The 18,644-nt window shown below is 36.4% G+C and overlaps 1 protein-coding gene across 2 annotated transcripts in view; it reads right to left on the bottom strand.

Moving 5' to 3' along the window:
• The window catches only part of MYO10 (myosin X), a 242,268-nt gene that overhangs the window by 128,777 nt on the left and 94,847 nt on the right, over window positions 1–18,644 (bottom strand). For both annotated transcript variants that reach the window (XM_056824276.1, XM_056824277.1), the window contains exon 3: window positions 2,699–2,857. In XM_056824276.1, the coding sequence (XP_056680254.1) occupies window positions 2,699–2,857 (159 nt within the window). The remainder of the gene's footprint in view (window positions 1–2,698; window positions 2,858–18,644) is intronic.

Here is an 18,644-nt window from a genome sequence, read left to right as displayed (position 1 = left end):
CAAATTGAACTCACACAAACTTCAGATGAGCATCTACATCAGTCTGTAAGAGCAAGGGGGAAGTGCTCTGTTACAGAAGTACAAACAAAAGGTCCATTCATATGGTTTATTAGGAAGTTTACTGATCAGGTTCTCTCATAGCGAGATAAGAAAACCCACTTTTTTTCTCCAAAGATATATTTTTCTAAGTGCTTAGTGTTTTTTCTTTAAAAATTTTTCAATGAAATTTGAAGACAAATATATAAGTGAGCATTAGGGTACTTAAAAAAACCAGGAAAGTATACAAGCAAAGATTAACCCCATGAAAAGTTCTCCAACAGAAAAACAAAAATTTATCTTTATGCTTTATAGGCCATGTTTACAGAACAGCCTTCTGATCTATAAATACTGCAATGCATTTGTTTTCAAGTTTCTCCAACAAAGTTGAGCAGATATTGGTACATAGTTGTCATATTTTAAAAATAAACATCACCTTTCCTAAAGAACATATGGAAAACATTTTCACTTGCAGAATTTAGCTCAAGTCAAGCTCAACCAGTCAAAATACCATAGTATGATTATAAAGCTTATTCTCTAGACATCACTGTTTAAAAACATTTGGAAAACATTTAGGTGAATTTGGCAATACTGTCATTTAACAATGTGAAAATTAATGCAAATAACTTTCTTAGAAAAAGTAAGCATTGCCTATGATTATCTATTACAAGGTATTTGCTTTTCTTTTGTCAGTGCAAAGATGGGAGAAGTAAAGAATGTGTGATACCTGAAAAAATAAAATTTAATCTAAAAAAGAAAGGGGGGAAGCGTACTTTTTTTTTTCTAAAATTTTTCTCTTCTCTGCCGGGTGAAGAATGATTCTAGGTGTGTCTTTCTTGATTAAAGCTTCTGTTAACCTTATCTCTCAAAAGGAAATGTGGATCCAATAATAATAATGATAATAATAACAGCTGTAGCAACTGTTAATCCCCTATGAACTACATTGAAAAACATATTGCTGACTTTAGTTTGAATTCCTAACAAATATGACATTAAAATTTGAATTAAAAAAAACTGATAAATTTCCTTGAAAAATTCAAATACATTTACATTTAGAGTTCATTAAAAAAAAATAAGTTGGGATAGCATGAATGGAATGATTCAAGTCGAGTGTATTTTGACTATGCTATCCCCACATCCTAACTACTAATCCTGGACTCTATCCCTGAAACCATCCTGGGCCCTTCTCAGGATCCAGGACTTCGTTTCACAGCCCAGCCATCTCTAGACCACGTTTCCATGTGTGGATTCTCCATTTCCAGCATCCCTTTCGGTATCGTGGGAAAGGCTATCTCTTAGGCTTGTGTACCCAAATGCTCAGCACAGTGATATGGACATACATGAGCCTGAATCTTTTATCTATCAAATTTGACTTGCTAGGAGAGAGAAATAAAGAACATGGAATTGGACTCAGAAGACTTGACCTTGAATGCCAATTCAGGCAATTACTATCTAGGAAAAGTGACTACCGTTGTCAGGGTGTCACTTTATTTATATGTAAAATGGGGATGGTTAACCTAGATTAGGGTTCTGGATACCTTTGGTAAACTATTGAATCCTATCCATCTCTTCACACAAAAATGTATTTAGATGCACAATTATAAAGGAAATCAATTACAATGAATATAGTTGTGGAAACACATTTTTTCCCCAATTAGCTAACTCTAGGTCAAGAACCCCTGGCCCAGATAATCTTCCAGGTCTAAACCTGTAATTCTATAATTGTCTATTTCTCTCTGTGGTCTAAGAACTAGTCTAGCACAGTAAAAAGCTAATTACTAGACTGGCTTCGGGGTGATGCATTTTGTGGCCATGGCAACCATACAATGTGCATCAGTGGGAGAGAGTACCCACACAGAAAAAAATCAGGGTCACCTGAATAATGAGCTACACTGGACCTAATCCAATAAATCATCAAGCATTTATGAATGCATGCTATGAATTGAAACATTGTATTAGGCACTGGAAATTTTAAAAATAATAAAAAAATAAAAACATGCAGTCCTTGTCTACTAGGAGACTACATTCTATTGAGGGAATGCGACAAGTACAAAACTAAGTGCATACAAGATACTGAGAAAGAAAATAAGTGGAGTAGAGAGGGGGAATAATCAAGAGGATTCACAAAGGAGGACGAGGCATCTAAACTGATCCTGAAAAGAAGCTAGGAATTCTAACAGTGAGAAATGGTATATTCTGATGATGAAGAAATAAAATGGAGATAAAAGAACTAAACCACATCAAATCTTGTAAAAAGTCAGTAAGCCAGTTTGGCACTGTGTATGATCTTAAGAAATGTAAGCCTCATGTAAATTTAGAAACCAAAAAAAGATTAGTTCAAAAATATAACTTTTCTAAGTGGTAAAAACACTGTAAAATAAAATGTATTCCCAAATGGAAATAAAAACATTCCTAAGCCCCAGAAAGTCTATCTAATCAAAGGAAATCCTTGGGTAAAAAAGGTAAAAAAAAAGGAAATGATATAAAAGTTGGCTATATAGAACTTCAACTGACCAAATTAATGGAAGTCCAATTAATTATTTTTGTATTGATTGTAATTTTAAAAGTATTTAAAAATAGGAAATACTTGAAGAACAAAGCAACATTCCCTGAAACACTAGTATTTTAATCCTTCTCTTTAAAAATTTAAAATGGAACTTACATATATTTGAGTTTTCTGGTATCGCAGGAATAAATTGTTTAATATGGAGCCCTCATGGAGGTCTATCAATGAAGCCATATTTTCCACACCTTCTTCATTAGATGGATGCATAGCTGTTACCTTTTGCTGTGTAATCGTATTCTGTTTATATGTGAATACCTGGGGGGGAAAAAGATTTATTAGATCTCTTAGTTATCACCATTGGTAAGTTGGCCTTACAAAGAACCTTCAAAATAAACTGGGAATCATCTGAATAATGTAGCTGATACTTGGGTTATTTTTTTAAAAATTAAAGGATTTTACATCATGTTACCACGGTCTACCTTAGGGAGTAGAGGGTCACTGACATTTATATGGCACTTTAATGTATGTATATCTAATTTCCACAACAAACTTGTAAATTAAGTGCTATTACTATCCCTGTTTTACAGAGAAGGAAACAGAGGCTCAGTAACATGCCCAGTGTTAGCCAGCTGGCAAGAGGCAGGACTTAAAAGCAACATCTTTCTGACTCCCATCAGTCCAGCAGCATCCACAACAAGGCATTCATGGAAACCATTAGGATCTACTCAAAAACACACTTTTGGATAGGAAGGAAAGATATCCTGACAATTACTATCAGATGTTTCTGACAGATATTACTTGAAATGCTGACCATCCTCAGGGAACTTCAGAAATTGGAGGTCTATAATATACTCCCCTGATAGTATCAGATTAAAACACAGGTGCTCTGATTTTTCAAAGTGAAACTCTGAGAATGTTCATGTAGCACTATACGGCAAATTTCTATTAGTTGTATTGAAAATAATAAATATATATTTTCTAGTAAAATTCAGGTTATGCAAACATAACAAATATTTTGAAGATGTTCTTGGAAGATGGCTTGAGCATCTGGGCAGTAAACTTTGATGTATTCTTTTGACAAAGCAACTTTGTTTCTAGGTCCTAAACATGATGAATTTTTTTTCCTTGTGGGCCTTTTTCCCATCCCCCTAATTTCCTTTTTTAAAGTTCACCGCACGGATGACGAGTTCCTCTAAATTTTATATCTGTTAAATAGTTTATATCTTTTTTTCCCATGGAATTTTTTCTTTAAACCCTTACCTTCTGTCTTGGATTTAATACTGTGTATTGGTTCTAAGGCAGAAGAGTGGTAAGGGCTAAGCATGGGGGTTAAGTGACTTGCCCAGGGTCACACAGCTGGAAAGTGTCTGAGGCCAGATTTGAACCTAGGACCTTCCATCTCTAGGCCTGGCTCTCAATACACTGCCCCCCTCCATGGAATTTTTTAATGGATAAAATTTTATTTTTTAAATGGAGTGGTCTCTAAGTAAATGATGACTAGGGATAGGATTAATGATACAAAAGTCATATTTAAGGAAGTTATTTGAGCAATTAACATCCAAATTTGTGCAGGGCAAGATATTTCATAAAGGAATTTCACTGTAGATTTATGTATCTTCATTACATGGCAAATTTTTAAATAGCAATCAGCACACATGATTTCAAAATGAAATGAGCATTATTAATATGGAACATGATAAGTTTTCAAAAAATTGCTAGAATAACACTTTTTAAAGTATAATCTTTACTGGCAATAATACTAATTGGCAACTGATCCCTCATAGCCACAAACTGCTTGTTAGTAAAGGAAGACACTCTCAGTCCTCAGGTGCCATCAAGAGAAGGCAAACTACCAACCCAATGATTTTTACAAAACATTAAAAATGAGAAGCTTCTTCTTAACTTTTTTTTTTTTTGTGAATCACAGACTCCTTTCAGCAGTCCCAAGAAACCTACAGACTTAGAATACTGCAGTGCTTTTAAAAACCAATAAAATAAAAATATAGAATTACAAAGGAAATCACTGAAATAGTTATCAAATACTTTTTTGGGGGAAACTTATTTAATTAGTCCATTTAGAACATCATTTCTTGATGACAAGAATCATGTTCTTTCCCTCCCCTCTCCCCACTCCTTATCATTATCAAATACTTTTAAAAGTTCATAGAAATCAGGTTAACCCAATTCCTAAGTCTCTGAAACACTAATTTGAAGATTTTCCACCACCTGATGACCAAGAGCTGCTCAAAACTATAGAAAAAGGGTTGCCACAATCCGGAGCAATGCCTGCCTTGCCATCCCTTCTGAAGAGGGGAACCTTTCCTCAAGTTGCCTTAAAGAGGGAGGTGAAAGAGGCCCTTTCTGTGTCCCACACTTGTGCACAGCCGACCAGAATCAGAAGTGCCAGCCACAGGTGCCCTGCCTGTCTTTTCCCTCTGGGGTGGCCCAGATCACACGAGTGCATTTAAGGTCGGGGCAATGAGCCAAGCTCTGTTGTGGAAGAAAACGGAGCTGTGGGGTCCTGCCAACACTGCCCACAATGACATGGTATTGGAGAAAAGAGCAGGAAGTGCACATACGGCATGTATAAGAATAAAATACTTCAAAAGCATGCCTCCTGTGTAACAGAAAGAATAACCAAAAACACCCAGAAATTTGGTAACAAACACTGTGCTATAAAGTAAGAAGGTTATCAAGGTCTGCTGTAAACTGCCTCCGTTACGCCCCCAAACCCCCCTCTCTAACCCAACACGTTGCCCCAGCAATGGTGTGGAGGTGGCGTTGGGTTCTCCAAATCTATTTCAGCAGCGCTCGGGTTCTGTCAGATACAGAAAAGTTTCCATGTGGTGATGGACTGCTGTCTGAAGACTAACCAAGCTAAGTTTCAGGATGCGCATCCCTAGAAAATGATTTTTAAAAAATGACACAATGACACCCAGTGGAATTGCTCGTTGGCTATGGGAGGGGGTGGGAGGAGGGGAAGGAAAAAACATGAATTAGGTAACCATGGAAAAATATTCTAAGTTAATGAATTAAATAAATGAACTTAATTTAAAAAATAATGATATATCAGTTTTTAAAAGGTAGAAAGGCTTTTATTCATGAAGACTGTCCCACATCAATGAAATCGTAGCCAATCTGAAGTTTTTTTCTTTCTGATCGGTGGTTTTCTTTTTGAATGTTTTTTTTTTTTGTTGGTGCTATTCTAAACTCAACAAACATCAATGAACATTAGTACTTAAAGATTAAAAAATGATGTGGTCTAAAGTACTTAAGAAGGCAGTGACTGACCACCCTGAAGCAAATAAACAGAAAACTGACTGAAGGCCCTTTGGTAAACTCTAGAAGAGTTAAGATTTCCACATAAGTAACTTCTTCCCTTCTAGCAGGACAGCCAACATTGCCACAATCTCAAAGCAGAAAACTGACTTTCAGGAGATGCTTGAAAAAGTAGAGCTTTTGGAGATTTGCCACTTAAGCCTTTTGTGGAAAAGAAACAGAATTCAACTTCTGTCAGATAAACCTAGACCCTACAGTACAACCTCTCTCTGACTCTGTCTTTCCCTCTCTTTCTATCTCTATTTCTGTCTGTCTCTTTCTCTCTGTCCTTCCCTCTATCTCTCTGTTTCCCTCTATTTCTCTTTATCTCAGTCTGAATATTTCCCCCTCTCTTTCTCTCTGTCCCTGTCTGTCTGTTTTTCTTTCCCTCTCTCTCTCTCCCTCCCAACCTTGTCCAGGTTACCCAAAAGAACTTATAAAACTAGACTTGAGAGATGCAGGCTGATAACTCCCAATCATATTCATATTTCTGTTGTGTCATCGGTAATTGCCTATTTGTCTAACTGAATCTGGAGCACTGTTCCGAAAGCCCTTTCTAGAACTTGTTCTCCTCTGGTTGCTTCCTCCTCTTTCTGATTTAAACCTGCTTTCTCTGCAGCTGATTCTTGCACATTCTATCAGAATATCTTAAATCTAGAGTGGGAAGAGACTACACAGAACTAATCCTAAACCCTCATTTTATAGCTGAGGAAACTGAAGCCTTAATTTTTTTTAAGTTTTAGAAAATTTTATTTAATTTAGAATATTTTTTCATGGTTACAAGATCCTTGTTCTTTCCCTCCCCTCCCCCTTCCATAGCCAACGAGCAGTTCCACTGGGTTTTACATGTCATTGATCAAGACCTATTTCCATATTATTGATATTTGCACTTGGGTGATCATTTAGAGTCTACATTCCCAATCAATCCCCCTAGACCCATGTGATCAAGCATTTGTTTTTCTTCTCTGTTTATATTCCCACAGTTCTTTCTCTGGATGTGGATAGCATTTTTCTCATAAGTCCCTCAGAAATGTCCTGGATCAGTGCATTGCTGCTAGTAGAGAAGTCCATTACTTTCTCTTGTGCCACAGCGCATCAGTCTCTGTGTACAATGTTTTCCTGGTTCTGCTCCTCTCACTCTGCATCACTTCCTGGAGGTTGTTCCAGTCTCCATGGAATTCCTCCACTTTATTATTCCTTTGAGCACAATAGTATTCCATCACCAACATATACCACAGTTTGTTCAGCCATTCCCCAGTTGGAGGGCAGCCCCTCGTTTTCCAGTTTTGGGCCACCACAAAGAGCACAGTGAAACCATAATTTAAAGATGGGAAGGAATTTGAAGTATTTTCTGATCCAAACTCCTTTACTTTATAAGTTAAGGAAACTGAAGCTGAGTGACTTGTCCAAGGTCACATAACAGTTCTAGAATTTGAACCCCGTTTTCCAACTCCAAATTCAACAACTCTTTTCACTGTACTTATACTGTATTTGTTTAACTAAAATTCATGTCCTTAAACTTAGTGATATCTAGCCATAGCTTGCTTATGTAATCATACAATATAATCCATTATATCCAGCAAGCTCTGGGATCTGGAGGCAATATCTACTACTCTCTGCTGAATAGATGATAAATAACGGTATCCTCAAAAATAAACCACCGGGGGCAGCTGGGTAGCTCAGTGGATTGAGAGCCAGGCCTAGAGACAGGAGGTCTTAGGTTCAAATCTGGCCTCAGACACTTCTCAGCTGTGTGACCCTGGGCAAGTCACTTGACCCCCATTGCCTAGCCCTTACCACTCTTCTGCCTTGGAGCCAATACACAGTATTGACTCCAAGATGGAAGGTAAGGGTTTAAAAATAAAAAAATAAACCACCAAGAAGGTGTTCCAATGTCTTATCCTCTGGAAATATGAAAAATGGGAATGACAGCTGGGAAAAAGGGACAGAAGAGTAGATGGCAAAATAAGTTGCTAAATAAAGTTATAAGCTATGGTACTAGATCCATCAAAGGTAGAAGAATTCAGAAAACAATGATACCTAAAGCAAAAATACAGGGCAAAAGTAACCTAGAAGCATCTATGCAGTTGCTAACCACATCGAAATGAAAGTTCTCAAAGAACCATTACACTGTCTGGGTTTTAAAAATAATGTGAATAATGTGGGCTAAGTGGCTCAATGCATGGAGAGCCAGGATTGGAGATGGGAGGTCCTGGGTTCAAATCTGACCTCAGACACTTCCCAGCTGTGTGACCCTGGGAAAGTCACTTGACCCCCATTGCCTAGCCCTTATGGCTCTTCTGCCTTGGAGCCAATACACAGTATTGACTCCAAGACAGAAGGTAAAGGTTAAAAAAAAAAGGGTACTATTCAGAAATATATGTATAGATGTATATATATTATGATAGATTCTTAGAAAATTCTAGGAGACGATAAAAATAAAACTACCTTGAAAAGTCCACATTTTTAATAAATACAAATGGTAAGAATACTCACAGCTCTATAGCACTTTTATTTTTTTAATTTAATTTATTTAGTCAATTTATAACATTATTTCTTGGTTACAAGAATCATATACTATCCCTCCCTCCCCTCCCCCCACCTTTCCTGTAGGGTATCATTGTCCTTGATCACAACCTATTTCCATGTTGATGTTTGCACTAGGATGTTCATTTAGAGTCTACATTCCCAATCATATCCCCCAACCCATGTAGTCAAGCAGTTGTTTCTCTTCTGTGTTTTTACTTCCACAGTTCTTCCTCTGAATGTGGATAGAGTTTTTTCTCATAGATTCCTCCAGGTTGTTCAGGATCACTGCACTGCCACTAGTGGAGAAGTCCATTACATTCAATTGTGCCACAATGTGTCAGTCTCTGTGTACAATGTTCTGGTTCTGCTTGTTATAAGTAAAATTGTTGATGTTGTAAACTGTAGTGATTAAAATAGTGGAAGATATAAATTATAATAGATATAAGAGTGGGTGAGTAAATTGTGACCGCAGGAAATATGTTTTCACTACAGTGTTTTGTTTAAAATCAAATATAAGGTGGTCGCCAGGGAAATATTCCCAATTATGAATATACTCAAGTCAACTGGGTTTTATAGAGACTTTAATTAATAATACAATGAGGAATTAAAGAAAGAGAGAAAGAGTAAGAATGGAATAAGTATGAAGGGCCTTAAGTCAACATGGCCTAGACCGGAGTCTTAAGAGAGAGAGAGAGATCAAACAGTCAGTCTTTTATCACTCACCACAAGGTCTGTCTAAGCAAGGATTCTAGTGACACCAGGCCAGATCCATCTCAGCTGACTTCACCAGAGAGAGTTCCAGCCAGAGTCCTCCTTAAAGAGCCTTCCAGCCAGAGACTGTTTCAAAGGGCCTCTCTCCAGAGGCTCCAGAGGGACAGAGTCCCCTCAAAGGAGCTCCAGCGAGACCTCCTTAGAGATTGTCCTCCAAGAGCTTCCCTTCTCCAGAGCCTCTCTCAAGAGATTCTTCCCAAGTGATCCTCATAAGAGCTTCCTCCAAAAGGATTTGCTTCAAGTGATCCTCATCCGCCTCATAAGAGATTTCTCCAAAAGGATTGTCCTTCAAGAGATTCTGCTTTTTCTTATATAGGGGGTTTTCTCCTATGTCACTTCCCCTAAGTCCTTACATCTACCAATCACTGTAGATGTTTTCCAAAGGACAACCCATTCTAAAAAACATGGCTGGGTCAACTAATCCCCTCAGTAAGTCTGAACCAGAGAAAACACAGCTGAGTTGACTAATCTCCTCAAGAGAAAACCTCTGAATAAGTTTTCACCTCTTTGCTCCTGGCAAGTTTACAAGTTTCCCGACCTTTATAGGTACCTAGCATCCCATTGTATTGATTCTAAAAACAGGCATGACTCAAAGAACTCCCTGCCTCATCATAAGCATGAGTCCAAGTACTTTCATTGTTTAGCAAGGAGTTTTCTCCCCTAAAGCAGTCTTAAGTACGGGTGGAGTAGAGGTCCTCCCATTTCTGATCCTGGCGAGTTCTTACATCAAAATGGGGAATGTTCCCGGTAGGAAATTTATTCCAATGGAGGATTCCTCAATGTAGAAATTTTTAACATTCACAAGTCTGAGAAATTTCAAGACTTACATGCTTCTCTCACTCTGCATCACTTCCTGGAGGTTGTTCCAGTTCACATGTAATTCCTCCAGTTCATCATTCCTTTCAGTATAATAGTATTCCATCACCAACAGATACCACAATTTGTTCAACCATTCTCCAATTGAAGGGCATCCCCTCATTTTCCAATTTTTTTGCCACCACAAAGAGCGCAGCTTCTTTAGCACTTTTAAATGGACATGAATTGCTATCCTTAACAACTCTGTAAGGCTGGCAACCCAATTATTATTATTCTCATTTTACAAAGGAGGAAAATGAGACAGAAAGGTGAAATAATAGCTAGTTAGTAAGTAGCAAAGTGGAAACTTGAAATTTGGACTTTGACTCCAAATCCAAAATACCACAAAACCTTCCTCCAAAACCAAACCAAAACAAACCCTCTTTTCCTGGAGTGGGGTGAAGAATGAAAGTGCTTTTTGCTCTATTAACTGAAATTTGATATCCTAAAGAGACCAAAAACAAACAAATAAGAAAATATTTAAAAACTCCAAATTTCCTTCAGGAAAGTCAGAGAGCACATTTGGTGGCTCCATATCACATGGAATGCAAATACTTCGCATGAAGGATGAAAAAAATCATCTAAGAAACAAAACTAAATTAATCTGTATTGAGAACAGCAAACTGTAAATGCAATTCAGTCTTCTTTAAAAATCAGACCACCGTACTGTTTCTTTTCCTATCACCCCAGCCCTAACTTCACTCCAACCATCATCCACAGAAAATTAAACTCGATCTCTGGCATTTAATCATCCTTTATCTATTTGTTCTACACGAAAGGGCAGTAGAGTCCATAGGCTAAGCTATAGCCTTTAAACAAGACATTCTGCACTTTCTTTATTAAAGTTATTTGTTAATACGGTCTAGTTTACTCTCTTATGAATAATTTAAGGAGAAATAGCCTTATTTCTCTATTTTCTTAATAATCTTGAGCTGAAAACTAAAGGATGAATAATGTGGGCAGATAAGTCTATCTGGGAAATGATGCACCTTTGGGAAAACAGGAGAGATCTGGCAGTTCCAGGATAAACAAAGTGGACTTTATGACAATCTGACCATCACAGAAAGTCACACAACCTGTACTTGAACCAAAAAAAAAAAAAAACCCTTCGACAACATTCCCAATGAATAGTTATCTACCCTTTGCTTAAGGACCTCAAGTAAGGGAGATCCCTCTACCACTTCCGTTATATTTTTGGAAAACTTTCATTGTTATGTTTTTCTTTCTATAAAACAAAATTTTCTCTTTTGTCTAATTATTCCCTCTTGCCCTGGACTGCTGGTCTAGATCTGGACGGTTCTTTATTCAGCTCTCTTTGAAATACCTTCAGTTTTCTCAAGAATTAAGAAAACAATGGCCATCCTCCTCTGCCACACTCAAAAAAGTCTTTCCACAAGAATTAAGGGGGCTAGTTCTCTCAGTGAATATGAGAGCCACGTCTGGAAATGGGAGGCACAGAAGTTCAAATCTGGTCTCAGACACTCTTCCTAGCTATGTGACCCTGGGCAAGTCACTTACTCCTCCACTTTCTAGCCCTTACCACTTATCGTAAATGCAGAACTGGGAAGTATAATCACTAAAAGCAGTCCTAGAAATCAATACAAAATTTGAGTTTCTATTCAGAAAATAATGACAAAAGACTAAATCTTGACCCTCTTAACATTTACTTGTCAGTGTATTTATGTGTTGTTTAAAAATATATTTTATTAATGTCATTTGCTCTATAACCAGTTTGTCTATAACCCACCCCCCCATTTTTCCCTCCAGTGAGCCTCCTTTATAACAAAGATAAATAGTTTAAAAAACAGAACCAGCTTGGTGATCATATCCAGCAGGGTATGAAACATTCTATCTCTGCAAACTGCCCACTTCCCCTTTCCTCTACCCAAAGGAGGAAAGCATTCCCTCATTATCTCAGGAGGGTGGGAGTAAGGGTGCACAGTACTGCTAGTCTTTACAATTTCCAATTCAATTACATTTTAAAGTATTTAATGTAATAAATAAATTTATGAGAAAATGAAACCAGCAGTCTAATAATTTTTTAAAATGTAAAAAAGAATTTAAAGTTCTTTTTGTTTACTTTTTTTTAAGTCACTGGATAGACTGTTTCTCCTGGTTTCATTTTCTCATAAATTTACAGAAGTCTTCCTAAGTATTCTATGCTCCTGACACTTGTCATTTTTAATGGTGAAGTAATATACTCCATTTCAATCATCTATCACAATTTATTCAACTTTTCCCTAAACAATGGTCATCCACTTTATTTTGAGGTTTTGTTTTGTTTTGGTTTTGCATTTTTCTTTTTGCTGTAACAAAAATTGTTGCCAGGACTATTTTGACATTAAAGCTATTGTTAAATGTTGAAAATTCTCCTTTTGTAAAAATGTTCTTATCTACTGAGTAATATTTCCTGGTCTTATTTGCATTATTTCTCTATATATTTCAGATATTTGGCTTTTATTAGGGATAGGAGACAAAGGGGCTCCTTTTTATTTTAACTCCAGTAATGGTAACATTTATGTAATCATTTTCCTATTTAAATTTATGATGTTTATTTATATTTGAAAGGAGACTGGCAGAAAGGCATATTAGACAAAATATACTTAATTTGTTATTGATTTAGATGGTTCCTAAATCCCCTTCTAGCTCTAACAATTTAAATTCATTTTAATTGAAATATAATGTAACATAGGAAACAAATGAAAGAGTTAACCATGAAATTCTTTCGTTCCTTCTAGAAGGAGAGTTGTTTTTACAGTAGTAAACTACAATGATCTGACTCTGTTGAAAAGTGCATTTTTCAAGTCATTAAACTAAGGTTAATGATTCTATGCCTTTCCCCCTAAATGTATTTTCAAGCTTTATTTTTTTAAAGAAAGTAATTCATTGAGTTAAAGTAATGATCAAATGCTAAGAGTTGAGACAGTAGCTTCAGTCATAATACTTAAAACTTTCAATGAGACACAGAATTAGATACTGAATAGATCTATTTGTTTAAAAGTTTTATTTACTATATAACATTCCAAACTTCCTGTGGTTATAGTATTTTCACATTAGATATTAAGGAACAGCATTGTTTGCTTTGTATTTAATAAGCAAGTCAAAATTTTAATAAAGTACCTCTTTCCCAAGAATTGGAACAAAAAGCTTAAGTTCATTAACAGGAAAGGGAGTAAGATTTTTTTTACATTTTACATTCCATTTTTGAACACTGTTGTTATTAGGCTGAATCCAGTGCTTTTTTGTCTGGGAATGTTATGCTATAATAAAATCTCCAGTAAAACTTGGTAATTTTACTGCATATTCTGAGGCAGAAACAGAATGACTTACTTTCAGTCTGAAATGAATTCAAAGACATAAAATAACCAAGAAAAGAAGAAAATAAAAAACTGTCCACTTACAAAAAGTCACTTCACATTTTTAAGATGATTCAGTGGTTTAGGTTTTACTCATTTACTAAAATTTGAATCAACAAAAACTCTTCACAAAAACCCTAAACAGTTAGAGGGTAAATAATTAAATCACCTGCAAGAATCCAGGACTCACTCCCAGCATTTGTAAATCTCCAGGGTTGCTCGCTTACCCCCTCACCCCCACTCAACTCCTAAATGATGAAATTCTCTTAAATCGGGTCACTTATCACATATCCAGGAGATCTGGTCCTGGGAAACAGAAACAAAGTTTGCCATTAGCATCCCTGCTCCTTCTCTCTCTTCCTCCTCTTGGGACACTAAAGATTTAAAGAAGCTTTATTATAGGATACACCTTGAATAGCTGAGATTCGGATAACCCAGTTCCTGATCAGTCACTGTAAGATAGATAGATGGATAAAGCGACAGACAGACGGATACACAGACAGCCAATTTATCCTGTATAGAACTTGTTTGCACAGTCTTTTGTGTGCTGCTGCCTCCCCTATTAGACCACACGCTCCAGAGTAGGGACTCTCTTTTCAAACAAGCAAATTAAAGGATTTATTAAGCCCTACTATGTGCCAGGCACTTTGCTAAGCTCCCCGGATACAAAAAGACTAGCCTCAAAGACAAGGAGTCTTTCCCTAGCACTACCCCTAAGAGCTGCATCTGCTCAGTACACATTCTGTACAGCACCTAATAACTTACACATTGATCATTCCATTGGAACAGATGATCCTTGAAGGCAGGGACTCTTTTTTTTTTTTAGGGGAGTGGGGGCGGGGGCTGACGAGTTGGTTTTTCTTTGCATCCCTAGGACTTAAGAGTGCCTGGAAAAGAGCAATTCTTTAATAAATTCTTGTTGATTTACTGACCTAATTATCAGAAGAAAAAGAAAAATACTTTTATTTTAAAAACTGTTTGGCATCAGTATTTCAAGTCCAACTGGAAATCCAGAATATTGGTCTGAGACTCAAAACTTATACAGTACTTTCTTTACCTGCATCTACCAAGGTTAGTCAGGCTGGATCACTGACGTTACTGAAATTATAAATATATAAACAGCTAAATGGTACAAATAAAGGAGCAATAGACACAAGTAACCCACAGAACAATGAGAGGGTGTTAGAATAACAATAAAAACAAGAACATGCTTTGGTGGCTGTCAATAATCCATATTCAACCAATTACTTAATATCACTCTTCTCCCTCCACCTCCTCTTTTTTAACCCTTACCTTCCAAATTGGAGTCAATACTGTGTATTGGTTCCAAGGCAGAAGAGTGGCAAATGCTAGGCAATGGGAGTTAAGTGACTTGCCCAGGGTCACAAAGCTAGGAAGTGTCTGAGGCCAGATTTGAACCAAGGACCTCCTGTCTCTAGGCCTGGCTCTCATTTCACTGAACTACACAGCTGCCCCCTTCACTCTTCCCTTTTAACTGTTTTTATTTTTCCCATTACTAAGAAAAGATAAAGCAAAAGGAATTTAGGGGGAAAATTCTTTAAAAAAAAATGTTAGCAATAAGAAGCCACTTCCTTATCCCCTCCTCCACATCCTTCCTCTGCACAATTAGAAGGTTATGAGTAAGAAATTTAGTCTGATTTTGAGCTTTTTTCCATAGTATGGTTAGTTTTGAGGAACTTTTTCCTAATTTTTTTATTCTTTGTTATGGGGAAAGAGGTAGAGGGGCAATAGGAGCTTGATATACTAGAAAATGTGGATAATTTTAAAAGAAACCATATTAATAGTTTTAAAGTTAACTTGTATTAGAACAAAAGACTATTAAGACTATGTAGAGCTCTTGTTATTTAATTCTTTTAAACATTTGGAGAAAGTCTAAATTATGTTATAAATCTAAATCATCATTATTGTTACACCGAATGAAACAGAAATGAAGAAGGCACAAACTTTTGTACTGCTGCTGTTTTCAGCTGCTGGCTTGGCAAATTCCTACACAATAGGACAGAGTTCAACTAGCTCATGATACAGTGGATGAAGTAGTGTATTTGGGATCAATAGACAGTTTGAAACTAAGCTAAGTCACTTAGTATCTGTCACCTTCAGCAAGTGTGAATCTCTCAAAAGTTTCAACTTCCCCATAAGTCGGGATCACATTCACACTACCCTGTTACAGGATTATTTTAAGGATCAAAATAAACTACAAAAAACACTTTGTACATGTTAAAAGAGCCACATAAATATATTCTTCTTTTTCTTAGAACAGGTAAAGATATAGTCTGATTAATTTCCAAAGAAATCTAGAAAGTGTTGCAAAAAATATCTGTTAGAACACTAAAACTGATATGGAGAGAGGTAAAAGTCCAAGAAAATATAGCGAACTATAGAAGGACAGCAAAAGTCCTTCAAAAAGGGATGCAAGAAAATCAAATGCTTCACTTAAGTTTTGCCTAGCCATGCGGAAAAAAATAAATATGAAAAGAAATGACAAAAATAAGAAAAAGATAAGAAAGTAGTATGATTCATTAAATAAAACAAAAAGTCTCAACTCAGAATGAATATTTCTGCATAAGCATATTTTAATGAACCCAAATAATATTAAAACTCAAAATTCCTAAAGGTTGAACCTCAAAGTTCAACAAGAAATATGGTCAGATCATCCAGGCACATTGAAAGCACTTTAAAGTCAAAAGGAAATTATTTAAATCAGACCAAGTCTTCCCAGTGGTTCACCAAAGAGCAAAGGTTATAAGAAAAACATAACGATTCTCCTGTTTTTTGTCAATTAGGTCATTTTTCACATTCCTTCCCCACTCAGCTACAATAAATTTAGTGAGGAAACCATACTTTCTGGTAATATCTTGAAAGAAAAAAAATATAACTATTCAAATTTTAACATACATTACAGAAATAAAGTAGGAATGCTATATTCTTTAAACCGATAACAATTGTGAATTTCACCTTTGGTCTAAAAAAATGTCTGATGACTTCTTCAGTTTTCTCCATCATGTCTTGCAAATGCAGTAACACACAAATTTTCTGCTGTAATGTTTTCAACTATAATTTCAGTGGCCTTTCACCGTCAAATAAGTGGAAAGATGATGAAAAACAAAACCAGATAATCATATGTATGCAGTTAGTAAAGGACAAAAGATGAAGAAAATATGTCCAAGTGCACCTACCACACCCAGCTAGGATAAAAATCTGGAGGCTAAATATTTCTTTAAAAGAAACTTACTGATTAAATTCATATATTTCAAGACTCCTCAAAACAAATCCAGTAAAGATCACTGAGTATCCTTAATAGGATTCAAATTAAGTTTCTCCAAGATGCTTACTTGTGAGTCTTTAGACAAGTCACTTAGTCCAAGCCTCAAAAGGGTGCACTCAGATTCTTCTATGATCCTATGATTCTAGGTTTAAAATTAGAAATGAGAATAACAATTTTCATTTCTCTCATTCCCTTTTCTGGTCTTCACATATTCTTTTGCTGTAGGGCACAATTTGTCTCAGATCCATATATCACAAGCATGTAGTCCTGAATAAAAAGCCAGACCCACAGGAAAGTTGTGGGGGAACCAAAGTACCTTGCATACCCCTCCTCAACGAACCAGAAAACTATCTTGTACCAAAATGGCAGTAAAAGTGAAAAGGAGCTACCTGGAATTCTAAAGTAAAGCAATGACAAGGAAGAGCATCAGAATCCTAAGTAGAGGACAAAGATGTGACTCTACATAGAGCACAATAACTACTCCTTCCCAGGATTTTCTGAGGGATTAGAATATCTCTCTAGCATTGTTACTTATGAGCTCCCCTCTCATGTGTTCCTCCAATGATTAACAATTAGCTAGTATTGATGAGCTTTTAGAAAGTTATTTACTAAATAGGGACTGCAAGTAGGGCTGCCACAGAAATATGCCCACAAAGCAATAATATACTCTCCTTGTACACAAAAGGTCCCGAGAGTGGAAGGGAGCATACATGAATTCATGTGGACAAAGGATAATTTCAAAGTTCTTAATTAATGGAAGTCTTTTTTTTTTAATCTTCATAAAAGCACCACAAAATTCCTTCTTAGATGTTGCTCTCTTACTTGGCTCCAAGAACTGGTACTCTTGTACAGTAAGTATGTTTGAGAATGCTTTTCCTCACGGTGTCTAGATCGGACTCTCTCAGCATCCTTGCTGGCTGCATTATTTGCTACTGGTTCAAATTCATTGATGACAAGAATAGTGTGATTTTTCTCCAACTTTTCCTCCCTGCCGTCTTGTATAAGTAAAAGGATCTGTCTCCTCAGCCACTCCAGAAGCTCCACTTTCTCACTCTTGGATTCCCTGATATATATATATATACATTCCCCAGGAATGCCTAATTCTCTCAATAAATGACAATACTTGACTATCTTTTGATTTAACTGAAGATCTGCTCCCCAAAATGATTATGGGCTTGCTCACACTTAGTTTACAGTTGTGATTCATTCTGTATTTTAAGCACAAAGGCATTCTCATCCTATAAAGGTATCAGGACACAGAGCATTTTATTAGTTACATTAATTGGATTGAGAGGGTTGGTCTTGCCTTTTACACAGGCATAAAAAGTCAGTCAAAAGCATTAAGGCACCTAGGCAGTGTGCTAAGTGCTGAAAGTAGTTCTGTTATAGGAAAGAAGGCAGGTAAGTACCAAAGGAAGGGAACGTACTGGTATAGGAATAAGTTAGGTAAGAGGAATGAAGCAGCCAACAGGGAAAGATGCCTAAGAGTGTACAGGTAGAGGTTTGTTTTCCTTGAGCTATATAGTCCACTTTAAACATGTGATTCTTCAGGAAACACAAGACTTAGCCCTAAAAAATACATACTTCCTTCTTTTTTCTTATCCTAGTCTTTTTTTTTGTTTTTCCTAGATTTTATGCCCTTTTGGTTCATCTCTTCTTTTATCCCCCTCCCCCTCATTTAATTTGTGCTACTCTGTAAAGAACAAATTGGACTCTTGTTAACTACCAGTGGTTGGTGGCTCCTCATGTGTTTTCTATCAAGGGACTGTTTTCAACTGTAAGAGAACAAGACATGGCAAGCTATGCAAAAGAAGAGCGATCCCTGGCACTCAGTCACCAAATGCAGTCTAACCAAATTATTTCCCTGATGAAAAAAATGATTGGATTCAGAGTCATATTGAGTATAGACAACTTACTCTTGAGATTCTTAATGAATCTGCCCAAAAGGTGAATTCTACCAAAGAAATGAAACTTGGTTTTATCCTTA

The sequence above is a fragment of the Monodelphis domestica genome, chromosome 3 (genome assembly GCF_027887165.1).
Source record: "Monodelphis domestica isolate mMonDom1 chromosome 3, mMonDom1.pri, whole genome shotgun sequence".
Lineage (NCBI taxonomy): Eukaryota > Metazoa > Chordata > Mammalia > Didelphimorphia > Didelphidae > Monodelphis > Monodelphis domestica.
Note: the sequence above shows the minus strand (reverse complement) of the source record. Positions and strands in the feature narration are given on the sequence as shown.